Source organism: Motacilla alba, chromosome 6 (assembly GCF_015832195.1).
Source record: "Motacilla alba alba isolate MOTALB_02 chromosome 6, Motacilla_alba_V1.0_pri, whole genome shotgun sequence".
Classification (NCBI taxonomy): Eukaryota; Metazoa; Chordata; class Aves; order Passeriformes; family Motacillidae; genus Motacilla; species Motacilla alba.
In genome coordinates, this window is record NC_052021.1 from 28178948 (window position 1) to 28198199 (window position 19252).

A 19252-nucleotide genomic window follows, 5' to 3' on the forward strand; every position below is an offset into this window, starting at 1 on the left:
GCACAGCTCCCATATGCACTTAGATATATGTCATATTTGACATGTCTGGGTACAAAAGAAAATGCCTGGACAAAAGAACTGTGCTGTGGAGTCAGCCAGCCCAAAAGCATGGGAAAGTGGGGGGACAGGGCACACCACAATAATATAAGATATGATTTAGACCTCCACTCTCCTACCACCTTTAGCAGCCCCACTAAAAGACACAGGTCAGGCTGAGCTGCCACCCATGACACCTTGCTTGTAAAGATATGAGAAAATGTGTTTCCCTTTTTAGCATCTGCACCACCCCGGACATCCAGGAGTGAAGCATCCTGCACAGCAAGCCATTTGTCACTGTCTAAATTAAGCAGTGGATTTTCTGCCTTTGCCTCCCTCCCCTGCTCTCAGCCAATAGTGCACAGGTGAGCTCAGAGCTGATACAGCTCCGGGATTAACCCTCAGCACACAGAGTAGGACTTTACTCACTCCCATGTGGATTGCTTTACCAATTTAATAGCAAATATGTCTTTAGCCCACATTCTCTGCTCATCCCATATGATTTTTGAAGGAGAAACCATCTCTGTGTGCTTTTGACCCAATAAAGAGGGATACGCAAAGTCATGTGAATGATTACACCAGCTCTGCTCCATGCAGGGCTAGCTCTGTGAACACAGCTAATAGCAGTCTGATTTAATTAAGTCACCAAAGAGTTCATTTCAATCCTGATGGCTATCAGAAGCACATATCTAACAGATAAAGTCTAAAGCTGCCACAACCCCCCCAGGTCACAGGTATTTTGTACTCTCATTACACTCCTTTTGTAACTATTTCCCCTCCTCATAAAACACTGATACGTGAGCTTTACAAAGACAGCACCAGCAGGCTTCTGTTCTGAAACAGGAAAAGCAGGGAAGAATTGGGGGATTTTTGTTATTATTTTAATACTTAAAAGAAACAATAAGTTTTCATTGGACTTACACAGAAATACATTGTCAAACATAGCTGGACCTAAAGAGCCAGTAATTTGCAAGTGATGAAAGAGGCAAATATTATCACTGGAGTCAAGGTCAAGAAATCTCTTAAGTATAAATAGCTCTTAGTCACCTTGAAAAACAACTTATATCCCAGTAATTCTTCTGTGGTGATTTGAAGGTTGTGCAATTACAATTTCTCATAGAGGTGGGGAGACCACAATTTTTTTCTCAGTCACCCTTTAACAACAGATCAGGCACCACCTTCTAAAGCCTTGCTTTAAAATGGAAAGGTTTGAGGATATCATGCAGGCTTTTCCAGATCTTCAAGATATTTCTGTCAAAGCTAAAAATACAAACTCACCATGTTCCCAGCATGACAAACGTTTTCGAAGTTTAAAGCGTAACCATTTGGTCACTGAGGCTGTGATAAGTTCTGGAAGTCAGAGAAGGACATACAACATTGGGAATCTTACATGCAGGATTTCGATCTGAGCATGTAACTCAGGAAATCTGCTGCCAAAGCCTTCTCTTTGCCCCTGCAAGGATGGGAAATGTTTGTCAGAACAAATTCACTGTTGCCCTTTTGCTGAAGGCAAAACAAACCCACATAGGCAGCCTTGTACTCTTGAAATCTAACAATAAGAGGCTGGGCTCATACAATGGAGGGAAATAAATTTCCCATGGGAAGTGCAGTATAGCTTTGACAGTTTATTATAAATGGCAAGTTGGGAAAAACTGATATTTTCAAAACAAGTACTTAGAGAAAATAAAACTATTTTAGTTGATTAAATAGGGAAAGAAATCCCAATGGCATGAACTGGCATTCTTTGCTTGCAGCACAAGTCCCTGGAACCATCTGAGTGCCCAACACTGACTTGTCTTTTTAAGAAACACGTTGTTGTACATCTTGGATGTATCATTAGACCAGTCACTAGTGCTGTCCCCCAGGGGCCAGTATGGGGCCCAGTCTGGTTTAATGTCTTTATTCATGATCTAAATTGTACCAGGGTAGGTTTATGTTGGACATTAGGAAGAATTTCCTCAGAGAAAGTGTGATCAGACATTGGAATGGACTGCCCAGGGAGGTGCTGGAGTTGCCATCCCTGGGGCCTATTAAGGAAAGCCTGGATGTGTCACTCAGTGTCATGGTCTGCTTGACACAGTGGTACTGGGGCATAAACTGCACTCAATGATCTCAGAAATCTTTTTCAACCTAAATGATTCTGTGATTACTGCAAATTGCTGTTTCATCACCTGATTTAATGTGAAGTGATTCAGAAGGTTGAATGCCCTTCCCCACCCCCAGCTGGGTCTGTATTGATTTAAGTGTTTAACAGAGAAAGGCAATTCCTCATTTCCACATCTTTCTACTCCTCATTCCCAAAGGAGACCAAACCAAATGACCTTCTGACACATCAGTCCAGCAAACTGTCCCTGAAAAAATTGTATCACCAAGTTAACCAATCCCAGTTCCCTCTTCAACCCAATCTTTCACACAGGTATCTGAACTGAGAATAATAGGGTGGATGAAACAGGAGGAGGAAGAAAGAGCAAACATACTACACACAACAAAAGAGAAGAGTTTTTAATTGTCCTATAAAAGAAAGATAAAGCTTTTGGGTTTCTTCCCATCCCAGTACCCCCAGAGCCCCACCTGTAAAACTACTCTAAAGGATAAACCAGGGCCAGGTACCCATAAGCTGAGGTCAGTCTTTTATCCCATTATTTCTTTTACCACGTTTTAGTAGCTCCTGCTGAATTCAAGGTCACAATTCCCACTCCCAGTACCCCATGGGAGCTGCACCATTATCTCAGAGCTTCATTGTTTAATACCCAGTTCACAGATAGCACATTGTGTCTCTCCATTTGCAGACTATTTTGGATAACTTTCAACTGTTATTCTTGGAAAACAAGCAATTCCAACAGGGTGCAAACTCCCCAAAACAGGAATAAAACTTATGACAACCTTTAGGAAGGTTTTTATGCCCAGATAACATATGGCAAACTACGGTCTAGCTAACAGCTAATTCACTTTTCACATTCTTTTGAAGTGACCTCTGATTCCTGACTGACTACCTGGCAGGCTTTCTGAAGATGACAATTCCCAGACACCCCAGTCCCTGGGGATCTCCTCCACAGTTGTGTTCTCCAAGCTAGTGATCCCTCCTCATGCAACACCCATTTACTGAGGAATTCCTTGCACCTCCCCCAGAACTTCCTTTGGAATTAGCTTTGGAGTAGCACTCCTCCAGTAAAACCTAAGGACATGGATGTGTTTTGATTTCCAAGTTCAAGATGGGGTTACACACAGGCAAATAAGAACTGACACATATTTAGTACTGTCCAATTTACTGCAACACAAAAGCATCCAAAAGAAACGGGGAAACTGGACTGCAAACACCTTGCTGAAGAACAGTTATTTTTTGAAAGGAATTTTCTGACAGAAAACTCATAAATCAGAAACTTCCTGCCCTGCCACAACTATCTTTTAAATACAGTTGCTGCTCTATCTCTATCTCCCAGGGGTTAAGTTTCTAACAAAGCTTCTATACCTCCAGAGAAGGACTGAACACAATTTATCAAGCAGCATTAAAATACCAGTCCTTATAAACTAGGAAATAGCTGTGCAAATGGAGGCTACTTCAGTAATTTACCCATTTTTCTGAGTGAGGACATAAACTGAAATTAAATTAATCCTAGAAAGTAATTCACATTACGAAAATGCTTCAAAAACTGCAAGCATTCTTCAAAAGAATAAATCATCTTGAAACAATCATACAAATTGGCCAGTGTCATTAAAAGAATTGCATATTCTTAGGCACAATCTAATGGCTTTTGCCAGAAAGGAACTCTGCTTGGGTTTGCATAATTTCTTGAACTTTTATCATGCCATGAACGTTGATTTGCTTCTTTTATTCTTAAAAGGGGGATGGGGTAAAATTTTAGACCCACTGTAGGCTGTATTAAGTCATAAATGAAGTTGTCCTGCAAGGTTATTACAATCAAATTCAGACTAAAGAAATGGAGAATTAAATAGTGGCATTTAAAAAATAAAGGGTTTAGTTTAAAATCTGAATTTAAAGTTTTAAATAAATCAGAGTTAGAAGTGGGATCTGAAAACACAGGGAATAAAGTTGCTTCCGTTTTCCTATTTAAAATTGGAGTACATAAAGATATCCCACTTTCAAAATTTTTAAGGTCATGGTGATCCAAAGTAAATAGTTTTATAAGCTACAGACTCTTGAAAAATATAAATTCCAAAACCGAAATATATTTTAATTCATTTACATGCTTCCTGTGCATAGCAAATTTCTGAAAGTAAAAAATATCCACAGATACATTATGCATTCTAAATAAAATTTCAACTTTCATTCAAATAGAGTTTGACAACTCATTAGCAAAAACAGTTGTTAGGGAAAAATATAGATGTTAAATAATATGATGACTTTATGCAGAGCTATATTAGCTTAAGTAGATGTGTACAGATATGAAGTACCCTCATGTTTATCAATTAGTATTTTATAATTAAAAATCTAAATGTAATCCAAGGTTACAATCAGACAGTCTAATCAAGGTTTCCTGGGTTATTGAGCAAACCATGATTAAAATCAATGATTTAAATCACAGTGTTTGAAGTCAATCAACAGTGATGTCCATAGTATGCTTTTATTCTATGGTAAACAGAAAAAAAAAAAAAAAAGAGAGAGATGGGACAAGGTGTGCCCCTTCTGTCAAGTTCCTCCTCAAACCCTCAACAGAATCTCCAGTAGCCAAACCCAGGCTTGAATGCCACAGAGATATGGGAGTGCTTCTGCTTATGTAAACAGACAAGCCAAGAATGAAATAAGAAAATTTTTGTGTCACAGCACACAAAAAATATTAAATGCTTAAGGCTCAAAATTTTAAAAAATTAAAATTTAAAATTTCATGCTCACAACCAAAACTGTTGAGTCTCTCTAAGTTCCCCAGAGAAATCACTGAAGTTGTGGATACTGTGGGTGAATATTCCTTAAGACAAAGTGAGCTCAGTGTCTCTCACAAGGCCCATCTCCACCTGTGCCAAGTACCTGTATAGCTTTGACACAGAGTGAAACTGGGGAACATTTCCTAAGAATAAGCTCAAAATCATGTGTTGGATGTTGCTCAACTCCTTTTAAAATCACTGCAGATATCTTGCTTAGCAACAGTCAGCCAACTTTCCCCTGCACTTTTAAATTCTCTCTGGAATTGAAGGAGTTTTCAGAGAGCTCCAGGAAAAAATTATAAAGAACAAAATAATGAAAAATTAGTCAAATGTGGCTGAACAGTTACAAATCCAAGCTGCAGACCTTTCCCAAGAACTATGATTAAAAGGAATTTTGCAACCATTTTAGCTAATTTCTAATGGAAACATTTGTGATGCTTATACATCAGCTCTGACATTACTTTTGGCAGCAATCACTTGTATTTTTATCTAATGAAAGGACAGTTATGTCCTGACTATAGGACTGCATTAAGAATTAAAGAGCCTTTAAAGGAGGACTGCAAAGTAAATTTGCTTCTCCATTTTGATGTTCTGTTGTTTCAAATACAAGCTCACTTTTCTGCTACTTTCTGGGCGGTGAGGCAAAGATGACTCCTATTTTTTCCTTCCCATCTCCTCCTCCTTCAGCAGGTATGGTATGTTGGCTCTGCTTTACTTCAGTATTTCCAGAACCTTGTTGGAAGTTTCATTTATTTACTGGGAACTTTACTGCCTGCATCTTCTTCAAAGAGATAAGGCTATTGAATAATTAGCAAAGACACCTTTTTCTCACAAGTCCATTAGGCATTAAGCTTATTATTTATCTCACAATAGAGCAAAGATCCCCAGTTGTGAGGCCAAATCCAAGCCTGTTAGACTCTGTACTGATAGGCATGAAGGCATTTGTCCCAAAGAGCTGACATTCTCTGAGCCAGAACATAATGTGCAGAGCAGACAAGGACAAACACACAAAACACGATGTGAAATCTCCACGTGGACGCCGGCTGCTTGGGGAACAGCTGCACCCAGGATTATTCATGGAGCACTCTGTGGGTCAGTTTGAAAACCCTGGTCCACGTCCTGGCTGCACTGTAATGCTCTGTACTCACAGGAGAGACTCTGACAAAGAAAGGGAAGTTGAAGTATCTTCCCTCTGCTCCTTTCCAAACTGCATCACCACTGGAATTTATACACGCAAGTTTCTATTTTACTGAAAAGAAACAATGGTGAAAGTCTTTGTCACCATTTTAAAAGATGAATTTTTCAAAATGAAAACTTCTGTTAGGTGATTGGAATGCTTCATTTTCTTTTGGATAGGGAGGTTTGTCCCAGGAAACACATTTTTCACTTGAAATGCAATTTCTTAGTTAGTTCTTGTATATCACTTGTTTCAGCAAACAGATAATCAGAAATAACTAAAACTTCCAGACCAGCACCCAGATAAGGAACCAAAAGAGAAAGGGCTCAACCTCAGGTAGAAAATGACACAGCATTCCTATGACTGAAGTGCTTTATTCTGGAAACAGTGAATTTCCCAAGGAAAAAAAAAAACCTCAGCTTGAGGAAGAGAGACTAAACTATATTCAAAGACATGTAGTCTCTTTGGGATTCCAAAGATGATGCCTGGGCCAGAAGAGTGCTGGCTCGAGCTCCACAGCCTGCTGGCACCACCTCCTGTGCCTGTCCCCAGTGGGGGGATCTCTGTACAGCTGCTCTGCTCTCAGCTGGACTTCTCACAGCATCTCTTGTGAGAAAAAGAAAAGAAGATTTTTTTCCTTTTCTTTCCAATCAAGAAAAAATGGAAGCCAGTGTGGTACTTTTTAAAAATTAAGGTCTGACTAAACTGGAGACTTTTATTTTCAAAGTCCTCATCAGTTCATTTACCAGCTGCCTTGGGGAGAATTCACTGATAAAATGCCCTAAAGGAAGGCATTTCATGCAACTGCACAGTTGCAGTGTTGCCCAAAATTCAGAAATAACAGGTGCCTGCACAACTGGTTTTCTGGAGAGACAACATGGACCTTAAACACAGTGGATTACCAAGCAGCCAGAACACAACAGTGAGTAGAAAGAACTAAAGACAGTACAAATCAGGCAATCATGATACTGAATAAAAAACCTGGGCACTGCTAAAGACATAAACAGCACTTACTGCATTTGTCCTTTATTGGCCACAAAGAAAAAAACTTCATGTCTTTGACAGAATCTTGAAAACCCTGAACTATCCAAGGCATCAACACCTCACTTCTAGTCAGTGTTATCTACTTGTCCCCTGTTTCTATGCTGCTCTACATCTGTCCCAGTCACTTTGCTTTACAGTTCACATGGCATTTATCAAGCTGTCATATGAAATAAAACAATAACAAAACCAAACACCACTCATGTCATTTGTCTGCAAGGTTATTTACAGGTATTTGTTATTGGATTTCCTGCTGAATGAATGAAGATCCCAAAGTTAGTGCACTGTGTATTTCTAGCAGTAGCCAAGGAATAGGACTGATTAAATTATAAATTATGATTACTCTACTGCATTTGAATTTTAAAAATTTAGAATAAAAACAGAGTCACTGAATTGGTTCTTCAAGAAAATAGATATAATTCCAGGTAGCACATGTGCAGTGAAAGAAATATATTACTAATATAAATAGGTAAATAGGAAAAAAAAAATCATATTTTTGCATCTGATTTTCACTGCTGTGCACTACAACAGAGTGTAACAATATTCAAGTTCATGTTATTCAAGGTATTAACCCCTTTACTCAAACACATTTGATTTTCCTTGAAATCATCCAAGCAAAGCTGTCAGTGAGTTTTCATTTGTGTGAAATAATAGACACTGGAAAATGGCATGTCAGCATTAATGCAGACATTCTAGGATAGAAAGCTTCCTTTCACATTACACAAAGCAATCAAACCTGTTATATTTGCAGTCTACTGAATTCCCTTAAACTTCCCTTGTTTTAAGTCTCCTCTAGTGAGCCACTTGAAATTAATCATGGGAAGCTGACAGCAGTATAGGATATGAAACAGATGCATAGTGTGAATCTGAGTCTCCCCTAAAAGAATTTGTTTTTAAAAAAAATCCTTTCAAAAAATGGCAAAGCATTTGAAAAAAAAAAATTATGTGTGTATTAGCCAGCAGGAGAAACCTGGAAGTAATCTGAAGTACTTTACACTAATTAAAATTAACTCTTTGGTGCCAGCAAGATACTTTTCTGTATCTAAGTCAACTTTTGCACAAAGCTAAAGCAGCAACTGGCAAATCCTTGAAGACAGAGGATGCTTCATTGATTTTTTTAATTGACTAGTTCTGAACTTACAACATAAGCTGTTCTCACTTTTGTTAGTCTGTTTGGAGAGTTTCACACTAAAATGACCCGAAACTCTCTACTACACATTTCTGCAAGTCTTTGTCCACAAAAGAACAAGATGCACCACGGCAGGTGCCTACAGATTTCAAAGTAGTGCACTCTAAGCTGTTGAGAGCAGGAGCTCTCTTGCTGTGTGTACTGGCAAACCAGTTTGTCAGCAGGACACAATTATGATTAAAAACCCCAATAAAGCTCATCACAAGCCACAAAAAATGTTGTTTTATAATCCTTGCTTGTTTTATAATCCTTGGCGTCAGTGTGGAAGCCAAGAAGCCATTCCAGTAGAGAGCATGGCTGTGAGGAAATGACTATCCAGCTCTCTGGCTTGCTAAGCATCAGACAAGGCTAACCTGTCATTTTCTAGGGGCATTCTGGCACCTGGAGTCAGGCATGCAGCAAGTGCCACACTGCTGGACAGGTGTGCCACCATAGAAGAGCCAGATTCTTCTGTGCTCTGGCATGTTTAGAAAAAGAAGGTCAGTACTGTCTAAGGTCCCCATGCCTTGCAGTTCCTTGCCAATTATGCCCCCTAGGTATCAATTTCCACATCATTCCTCTGTCTCAGAAGGATTCTCAGGGTGCCCCAAGTCCCTCATAAATTTTTATGTTGCTTTTTAAGCCTTGTAAGCCGTTCTGCAGGTTCCTAAATTCTTCCTTAACTGATTAGGACCTGTGCATTTTCAGCTGCAAATCTACAATTATAGAGGAAAAGCATTACTTCCCAGACAGAGAGGCACAATAACAAAAAAAGTCTCATTTTCCCTTTGTCTAAGGGTTTGATTACATGTTCTCAGGCAAATCAGATATCCTGAGATTCACTTGACTCATCCACGGAGCACAAACATAATCCATCTTTGTCTTTCCATAGCACTTTATAATCCCAGGATCTCAAAGCCAAGTACCAGGAGAAAATGCACAGTTTCTCCCTGAAGGAAAACCACCCGGTGTCCCAAGGAAAGCTGTAGACATTTTGATTTATAAAACTACACTGGGTGAGTGCTGAGTACAATCCAGCAGTCAGAGAAAGAAACCCCCAAAGATTAAAAAAAATTAACAACCAGAGGCAGAGATTAATATCAGTAATTTACAAATTACCTTTTAAAAGTGTTAAAACACAACAGCAAGCCAACTTAACTTCCCTCCCAAACTTTCTTTCTTCGCTATCTTTCCCTTTAATTTGCTTCCTGTATCTTTTATAATGGTTTCCTGAGGTTCTGCTCACAGTATCACTGTGGCATCAGTCTACTGGAAGCATAATCCTGGAGATACTCCTTTTAAAGGATAATTTAATTGAATTCTTAAATAGGAGAAGAAAATTAATTTCCTCTGACTTCATCCTCTTTTGAATACTTAAACTTGCTCAATGATTCATTAACGAAATAGAATCTATCGACTTTGAAACATCAGGTTTTTTATCACTTTGATACTTTTCTGGCGCCTATCAAAGCAAAATTTAAAAAAAAAATTAAAAATCCAGTCACTGGGGAAAAGTCATTTTTTCACATTGAAATGTCTAAGTGTCTCTTCCCATCTGTAGTAACAGACACTTAATGAAGAAAAAAAAAACTGACACAGAAATTCTCAACATAGTTCACTTTTCCAAATGTGAATAAAAATAAAAACACCAAAAGATTGCATTATGTTAGTTTCAATCAAATGTTGATGAGCCTGGAAAAGTGAGAAGCTTCAGAAATGAGATGGCAACTTACTGCTTGAGGCAGACAGTTCTCTTGGGCTGGAGGACATCGGCTGAGCACACATCTGACAGAGACAGTCCCTTCCATTAAAGGTAACTCGATCTCCTGGTGGAAATGGACGCCTGGAAAGTTCAGAAGAAAAATGTATTTTTGCAAAGGTTATGCCAGAGATTTTCCTCTGTTCCCCATGCCTTGAATTTTCTGCCTTCCTCCAGCGCAATCAATATTTTACAGAAACTCAGGCCAAATAGTTTCTGCAATGTGGCCTTGGCAATGCCAGGCACTGGAAGAAATCCAATCCATGGATGCAAGCAGAGCAGAGGTTAGACTTGCCTTGTATTTTCAATTTTAAAAGATTAGCAAACATATTTTATCTGAATAGTAGAGACAGTGAAATCTGCTAAGACACAACACCTACATTTATGATGGTCTCAGTGTGATGCTGTGGATAGCAAATGATACAGAAGAGAACTCAAAGAATCAGAACTGTTCTTGAGGTTGGTGAAGGAATGTGGAGTTAGTCACTCATAAATGTTAAGAATGTGTGTTAGGCAGAAGTTGACACTGCTGTTAACTCTTATTTGGTGCCTAAAGCAGAGGATGGACAACATTTAATAACTCCAAATCTTTAATAAGGAGTGTTAACTGCTGAGTGCACACCCCCACTTCACTCCAAAACAGCTTAGCAAATCTACTGCTGATTTCAACAAAACAAAATGCTTCAGGCATCGTTTCCTTTCCACTGCCATCTCTAAGTGGGCCAAAAATAAATCAGCAGCAATACTGAATTTCATTAATGAATTTCCAAGACTCATCTTTTGTTCATTCAACATAAAAAGAGTGATGCAAGTCATGTCATGTTTCACACTGTCCCTGGGAAATAAAACTGCAATGTATACATTATATGATTAGCAAAATGCAGGAAACTAACACCCTATTTAAAACAGAAAATAATCAAAATTCTTTCAATAGAAAAGGGCTTGAAAAATGTACCAGGCTAAAGGAAAAAATACTTCAACTACTTATCAGAGATAGGAGTTTAAAATGCCACCTTTCTCTGATCCACAGAGCCTTAGCTAACTCCTTCTTACTTGCTCAGAACTGAAGACTGGTTCTCTTACTGGGGACGAGAAAGAGTATTTGGGAAGAGGGAGAATCCCAGTATTCCCAGAGCCACATGCTCTTATGTGATTGTTTGACTGTCCTCAGAGCTCAAATGTAGCACCCAGAATTTTGCTTCACTTCATTTCTCCCACCAAGCTGGGCTGATCACCCAAACTCACATCATTACCTCAGTGTGTAAGCCTGACACTTAATTCTTTCAGACATGAGAGTAACTTTCTGAGAACAGGGAACTACGTGTCACACAAAAGCCATGTCCCCCATATAAATGAGTGTCATTTTCAAGACTTTTCAAGTCAGATCCACAGCAGATCTTCTATAACAAAGTAAATGCATCCTCAAGAGAAGCCTGTCTTGAGACTCCTGTCTGATGGCAACACCTTTCATTGTGTTTTCCTTGAACTGGGTTCCTGCCGTGTTGTTTGAAGGGATGGCTTACTTGCAGACAGTACAGGCAAAGCAGCTTGGATGGTAAGTTTTCCCCAGGGCTGTCACTACTTCGCCTTCCACGAACTCGCCGCAGCCGTTGCAGCGGGTGCCGTACATGCGCTGGTAGTCCAAGGTGCAGAGATATTCTCCATTCTTAATAAAAAAGCCTCCTTGTGCCAGGTCACAGCCACACACTGGAATCAAAAAACAAACCACACAGATTAGAAAAATATCACTGCTAAGGATGTTAGCTGCTCAATTGTATCAGTAGAAGGGTGAAGAGCCAGTCAAGGATTTCTGTGACTTGGCAGTTGTTCCACTGTAAAATGCCTATTCACTCAAACCAGAACACACCACCAGGTGCCTGTTGTGCTTTGAGAAAATATTCAGAGTCCTGCATTGGCATTTCTGGTCAACACAGAGACAGAAAGCAATCCTACCTCTAACAGCCAAACCCCATTAAGAGGAAGTGCCATGGGAGATTGAATTTCACACTGTGCCTTTAGCTTGGATTGAACAAAACTCGAAACTACCTATTTAGTGTTCCCCTGTATCACAAAAAATTTATACCCAGCTGCTCCCAGGCACTTTGGTTTCTGGCACTCCTCCTGCTCCTCTGTATACTGCTGTATCTTTGTAATTCAGTAAGAGAAACCACTCTTCACAGCAGTCTAGCATGTTAACTTAACTCTGCAAGGAATTCCATCTCATCACCCTTCATAAGATTCAAGTCTGTTCAGATCAAATATCAGAAATATTCAATGTCAGAGATTCTGAGTATTGAGGAAAAATAAATAGGCAGTACACTAGGTCCTTGCAGTTACACAGTCCTTGAAAATTTAAATATGAAATACAGAAAGATTATCAGGGGGGCTGGGTTCGATTCCTCTTTCTGCCACAAGTCCTAAGCACAATATTGTACTCAAAATTCATCCTCAGTGCTGTTACAATGGGCAGTACAGTATCTTCTTAGCTACCTGCCTTGCAAATTAAAATTGCAAGGCATTTGGGGCAGGGATTGCAAATTTCCTCTGTCTGTTGCCCAGCCCTGGAGGTCTAATAACTGCTACTGTAACAATAATTAATAGAACAACAATAAACAGAACTAAAATGCAGCTTAGAAGGAAAGCAGTATCAGTACCAGCATTCTTCCAGTTTCCCATTTCTGCAGAGACAGTGATAATATTCCATGTGCAAACAAATTACATTTCATGGTGGCATTAAATCAACAAGCAGACAAAACTCAATTATCAGCGACTGAGGAGAATTACAAAGAACTACTGTTAAGGCTCTGTTAAAATGCTGCAAAAGGTTCCAAGCTGGTTTTTTAGGTAAACCTCCAGGAAAAAAAACACTTTCAGTCCTTCTTTTTCTTCTACTGATCTCCATTTTGTTAAAAATATTATTTTCAAATTAACAGTAAAGTATCCTGTTAGGCAGAATGTACAGGTAACACCTACAAAATTTTCCACTGGAGGTCCAGTGGAAAACCTACTTAAAATTTGTTTGCTTCTCTAAGTTACTTTGGGCAGATCCTTACCATTAATTCATGTAGAAATGGAGAATTCTGCTTTAATGTTTAAAAGATGCTTTAGAAGCTGCTAATTTTCATGAAGTGCTATGGAGTGCTCATGTGTCTGTGTGATTATTTAAATCGTAGATTGTAATTTACCTTGTAGCTTTAACATCCAAGTATATCTATTTTTCAGCCTCAAGCTGAAGGTGCTCAGTGTGCAGCTGGGTCTGCCTCAGGAGCTCCACGTATGAACTCTCTGGCTCTTTACTATGATCCCCAGTTCTACCAAAGAGTCACTTTTTGAAGAACTCATTTGGTCACTGTGGCCCCCTTCACCTGCCTGGGCAAGGCTTTAATAAACTGGGATGATCAAAAGTAACTTTCAATACCACTTCTGTTCTAGCTTCTTCTGAAAACCCAGCTTCAGCATCATAAAGAGGTGGGAGATCATTGCTTGCAAAAACTACTACAGAACTGGAAGGAAAGGGTTCATGCACTCACAGTTATTAGGCTCTACCCCCCTTGCATACATGGCCACAGGGACTCAAGCCTATCCATGGAAATGGGGGCTCAATATTTCACAAGTCTTTTACAGACAGCAATTGCTATTGTCAAAAAGAAGCTCTTTCTACTGCCCTTTTCCTTATGAACTCTTCTTTCTACCCAATCTCTAACTCATTCTGCAGGTAACTCAGAATGTCTGAGTTCAGTTCTCCCACACTGGCAAGCCATGAATTCAGGCCCAAGCAGAAGTGCTCGTGATGGGAGCCCCCAGCAGATTCATCGTCTCTGGCACACACACAGCAGGAAGCACACACCAATCTGCAAGAATTAGAAACAAGCCCTGGCAACCCCACATTACAAGGGATTTTTGCAGTCAATTTAGCACATGTGCTCCTATCACTAATCACAGCTTTAAGCTACATGGGAAAAACAAGGGTCACCCAGACTGTTAACAGCCATGGTTGGGAAAATGCTATTCCAGCCGGCTGCTTTCACTTCGAGTCAGAGATCAAATCAGAAAGGACAAACGTGGCTGTACCACACTCTGTGTACACCGTGGTGTGTAACAGGGAAGGGATTTGAACAGCTCTTTTTTCTTCTTTTTGCTGCTTTTTGCAACTGTGCAGAAGTCCCGGCTCTGCCAATGTATCCCCTCAAGCTGACACATACTGCCTTAGCACACGTATTTATGGCTTCCGTAGAAAAACCACAAAAAAGAAGGGAGGAATTACAATTGTCTTTTATTAAAAAGAAAGACCATATGCCCACCACCGTTCATGCCTCAAGCAGCAGAGGCAGTGGAGAGAAATCAGCTGTGAACTCTACACATGTACAGTTCATTCTGATGGTGTGATCTATGCCACTGCTGTGGTACACATATCATGTCATCAAAGAAAAATTTATACCTAAATGATGGCAGTTAGCTGTAAACATGAGATATTTTTTCTCCTATGCTGATGGGGAAAATGAAAGAATGACTTTGTGGAGCCAATAGTGATGCACAAATCATGTTTGAGCAGGCAAAAAGCAAGAGGTATTCTGTAAACATCCACTGCACAGAAATAGTTCTACAGAAGAAAAGTATTTCCCCAAGATCCTTCCTGCTCAGTATGATGGAAGAAATTCTGTTTTTCATGACCAAAACCCTCTTTCTGATACAGGAGACTCTGGGGAGCATTTCTGTTCCCTAAGGTACGACAAGCATAGAGACAAAAAAAGACCAAAAAAACCCAACAACAACAAAAACCAACCAAACAAACAAAAAACCACAAAAAACCCCAACAAAAACCCAAAAAACCCAAAAAACAACAACCAAAAAAACCCAAAAACCAAAAAAAACCCCATGAAAAACAAACAAACAAACAAAAAAAAACAAAACAAAAAAGCCAAAACCCAAAAAAACCCAAAAAAAGAAGCCAGCATTTTTCTTTAAAGGAAAAAAGAAACCATTATCTTCAAAAGCTCTTGGAGAATCTCAGCCTTTCTCTCAGAGTCTGTATATCAAAGAATTTCATATTCCAAACAAACCAGCCTGCCTCTCTTTTGAATGGAATAAGCTGGAATAGAGTTCTACCTCCCACTGTAAGGAAAACACCCACCCACCAGCTTTTTCTGTCTTCAGCTACTCTCTGGAGCTGCTATTTTGTATCCTTGGAGCACAGAAAGGTTGTAGATCCTGCCAGGGCTGCTGTCAGCTCCCAAAGCTACAGGGTCTGTCATGGAAATCTGGGCTGGTCATGAGCAATCCAGCTGCCTGTGGATCCAGGGACCTGAACCATTCTTAAGGTGAGTCACTTCCAAGTTCTAATGGTGATGATAAAAATGAAAATATCAGAGTTCTTCAAAGAGAATGAAAGCAGGATTTGATCCTACTGAGCATTATTTAGGATTTCCATAGCCTTACTGTCAGGGAGAGTTTAACTCCATATTGATGTTAAGTAAAAATTGTTTAAGCACGGAAGAAAAAAAAACCACACAAGGAGAGTCTGTGAATGTGGGCTCTCAGTCTGCAGAAGTGAATGCTATTCATTAAGAAATTCTAATGATCTACTTTGTTACTGTGCATTAAATAAGGTGCAAATTCAATTTCCTGTTGGGGTTTTATTTCCTTCTTGTATTTTTCAGCTTCATGGCATAATGGTGCTGTTTTCAAGCAGGGAAATAGTCATACAACAGTTATTCTTAGGACATAATGGATCTCTTGTTTGAAGGTAGAAAGGAATTTGGAAATGTTTCAGTGTATCACCTACATCCAAAAAAATACACAGGGAAAATCTGTTTCTTTTTTTTCACATAAGAGTTTAACAAATCCCATATTGAGGAAAGCAAGGTTCAAGTTCTTATTAGAGTTTAAAGTTTCTGCATTTCAAATGAACCAAGTCTCCTTCTGCCTTTTACTCCCAACACTTTTCTTGATGACATTATTCATTTAAAGAATGAATATACACCCAAGCATCATCAGAAGAGCACACAGGAACAGTGAATCTCAGAAGCTGTGCTGCAGCAGTACCCTGGCAGGGAGATTGCAAGGCACCAGTAAGAAATGCATCCAGCAGTTACCAAAAGCTGTAACAGAGATCCCAGTGACCATTTGTCACACTCCTGTCACTGGAGATTTTTTCTGTCATACACTGATGAGAGATGCATTTTGATTGAAGCTATTTGATGTCCAGCATTCCCAGTGGTTCTGGAATCTCTTCTCATTTCAGCAGATTGACACAAGAAACAATGCTGGGAAATCAAATACATGAACATGGAACAAATACAGGTGACCTTAAAATCTGCTTTTATGATGCTTGACATCAGGCAGAGGAAAGGTTTAGCAGCTAAAACACCTCCTGAGAAAAAGACAAGATTGAATTTCTCCCTTCTTCTCCTAAACTGGCCTGAGATCCCCCTTAGGAAGCATCCTCTAGCCTTCAGTTAGGCCTTCCTCCTCTTCCCATGAAAATCCCTGATGCTCCACTGCAAGCATCCTGCCTGCACCACTCCTGAGTGCTGCTCTCATTGTGTCACAAGTAGCTCTCAGTGGGGCACCTGACTGAAACCCCTGGGCACTCAATGCAAGCATTCACCAAAAGTGAATTCTGAGTCTCACATGAGCTCAGTTTTAACGTGATCAGCTTCCTGATCAATGCCATGACCCTGCCTTCAGTCCTCCAGCACTGGAGGCACAAATAATGCTGCACTGGGAGTTGTTCCTGCCTGCACCTGACTTGCAGGAATTTCAGTCTTTCTGGCAATCCAACAGCCAACAGCTCACACCTGAGCTCAACAGCAAGCAAACAGCAGCTGTATATTAGTGTAGCAGTGTGAACAGCTTCCCCACTGAAATATCAGTGGTTTGTGCACCAGGATGGAAACAATGGCAGGAATCATTCAACCATTTAAAACACCTTTCAAATTAAACTAAGCACGAGGTGGAGATCAAAGTCGTTTACAGGTCTGTGGGAAATGAACCTTGAAGAAAAGGCAATCAGTGGGAAAATGTCAAAGTTTAGCCCCAGATGGCTTGACTGTAACTATCTAGAGGAAATATCTCTCTAAAAAGATTTTAAATAAGCAAATCAGGAATTTATGGATAGAACAAACCCAAACCTCATCCAAGCCAGGCAAATGAAGAATGCACTGACCACAAAGCCAAGAAACTTTCTGGGTTTTTGTAAGGATGCTCTGCCCCGCTCATCAGGCACCTGTTAATCATCCTGCTGCTCCTCTTCTTCCAAAGGCATCCAGTAGCTTTTTAAAATCTGATTTGGCATCTGTCAGCATTCATCACTATCAGCCAAGTAGTGCAATTAATTTCATTTCCTGTCAAATGTTTGGTCCCTGAAGAGACCTCAAGCCCAAAACTAAGATTGGTATCAATCACTTGTCATTAATAGTATTCTAACCACAACAGAAAAGTAAGGATCTATTCATAACGGGAAGAAACTGAACCTGAAGTGAAATGCCAGTAGGGATCACTGCAAGAAGAACAGTCTTCAAGACACAGCAGCTAAGATATGTAAATGCAGAAATGGCAATTAGTCTCACAGCTGCAACTGAGGTTTGATTTCACATCAAGCCACCTGAATGCATGAATTCACATCGGAACTCCATTCCCTGGCATGGGAGAAATTTTAACCTCTGTTTAAATTTCCAGAGCTTCCCAGAAACAACAGATTCCCATTTCTACCTGGATCTTGGTTTGGTGATTCAGAGCTTCAAGTGACCTCATGTAAATTCATGATGCTCAGGAAGGAGCACAGTCTACCCACATGTGAGTTATCACATCCACACATCAGTTTCTGTTCCAGAAGAATTTGTGAAAATGCAGAGATCTTTTCAAACAGTGCACTGGACATCTACTACAAGAATGGCCTCATATTTAAACTTTCCATCCACTGACACTGAACTATTTATAGCCCTACCCAGCAGCCTGTTTGCAGCCTCCTCCTGCTGCCACTGAAGGAATCTGATGACAGATCAAAGGTCAAAGAACTAATGATTTAAAACACATTCCAGCCTGTTGATATAGTGTCTGCTTACATGACCCTGACTTCTTCCCAGTTCTTCAAGGGAGGAAGATCCAGTTCAAAGTCAAAGGACTACAGAGCATCCCAAAATCTAAACTTAGGAAGCCTTCCCCCTCCCTGTCAGGCTCATTGAACTGCAGATGATATAACCTTGAAAAGTCACCACATAAAAATCCCAGACCTGTGCCTGGAACCTAAACATACCACAGAGGATTCTGCAAATTAAGCTCGAGAGACATCTAACTGAAGAGAGGAAAATGACCACATTTATTCCATAATTAAGAAACTGCTTTATGCTGATTTATAACAATGTTTTAATAGAAGTTTAGTTTGTTGTTTTGGTTTTTTTTTCCTGTGGAATACTCTAGGTTTGTGGAATGCTTCCTGGATGCCAAGACTTGTCTTTGCCTTATAATTAGCAGGTAATTGCCTTTTGATATTTGATATCACTATAGCAAGTGAAACATTGATACACAGAAAAACATTTTCACCTGACCTTTATTCCACATAATTGCAGATATCCCATTCCTGGAAGTGTTCAAGGCCAGGCTGGACAGGGCTTTGAGCAACCTGGTCTAGTGATTTGGCAAGCTGGCCCATGGCAGAGGGGCTGGAATGACATGATTTTAAATTTCCACCCCAAACCGTTCCATGATTCTGTGATAGTGAGGACTAAAAAACTTAAGGACACAATCCACCTTCTTATGGAAGGATTGCTTCATTATGAGATTAAATTTTTGTTTAGTCTACATGACTATAAAAAAAAATCTAAGTTTTACAATTCATATTTGACATCACGAATCTACTATTTGAAACACTCCTACCACAAACACTACCCTATCTTGCTAAGATAATTCAACCAATCTCTGCATGTACCAAAATCAAGCTATGTAAACTTTTCCATTGTTACTATGAAAGCTTAAAGCCTTTTCTGTTAAGCAATACAGCGTACTGAAACCAGCTTTTCCCTCTAACCCAAAAGATGAATCACAGGCTTAATAATAAAGCCTTATTATAGCAATTTTGCTAGCCTCCAAGTTTCCTCCACTAGTACATGCAATAGGGGAAAGTGAACTGTAATCAACTGACAATGGCAGAAAATTATCATTTGTATCAGATCACAATTTAAATTGAGATATT

The 19252-nt window shown here is 39.7% G+C and overlaps 1 protein-coding gene across 18 annotated transcripts in view; it reads right to left on the minus strand.

Annotated features, from left to right (window-relative positions):
• ABLIM1 (actin binding LIM protein 1) overlaps positions 1–19252 on the minus strand; it is a 187605-nt gene that overhangs the window by 74325 nt on the left and 94028 nt on the right. For all 18 annotated transcript variants that reach the window (XM_038140682.1, XM_038140698.1, XM_038140694.1 and 15 more), the window contains exons 3-4: positions 11586–11769; positions 10037–10146 (exon numbers count right to left, since the gene is read on the minus strand). In XM_038140682.1, coding sequence (XP_037996610.1) covers positions 10037–10146; positions 11586–11769 — 294 coding nt within the window. The remainder of the gene's footprint in view (positions 1–10036; positions 10147–11585; positions 11770–19252) is intronic.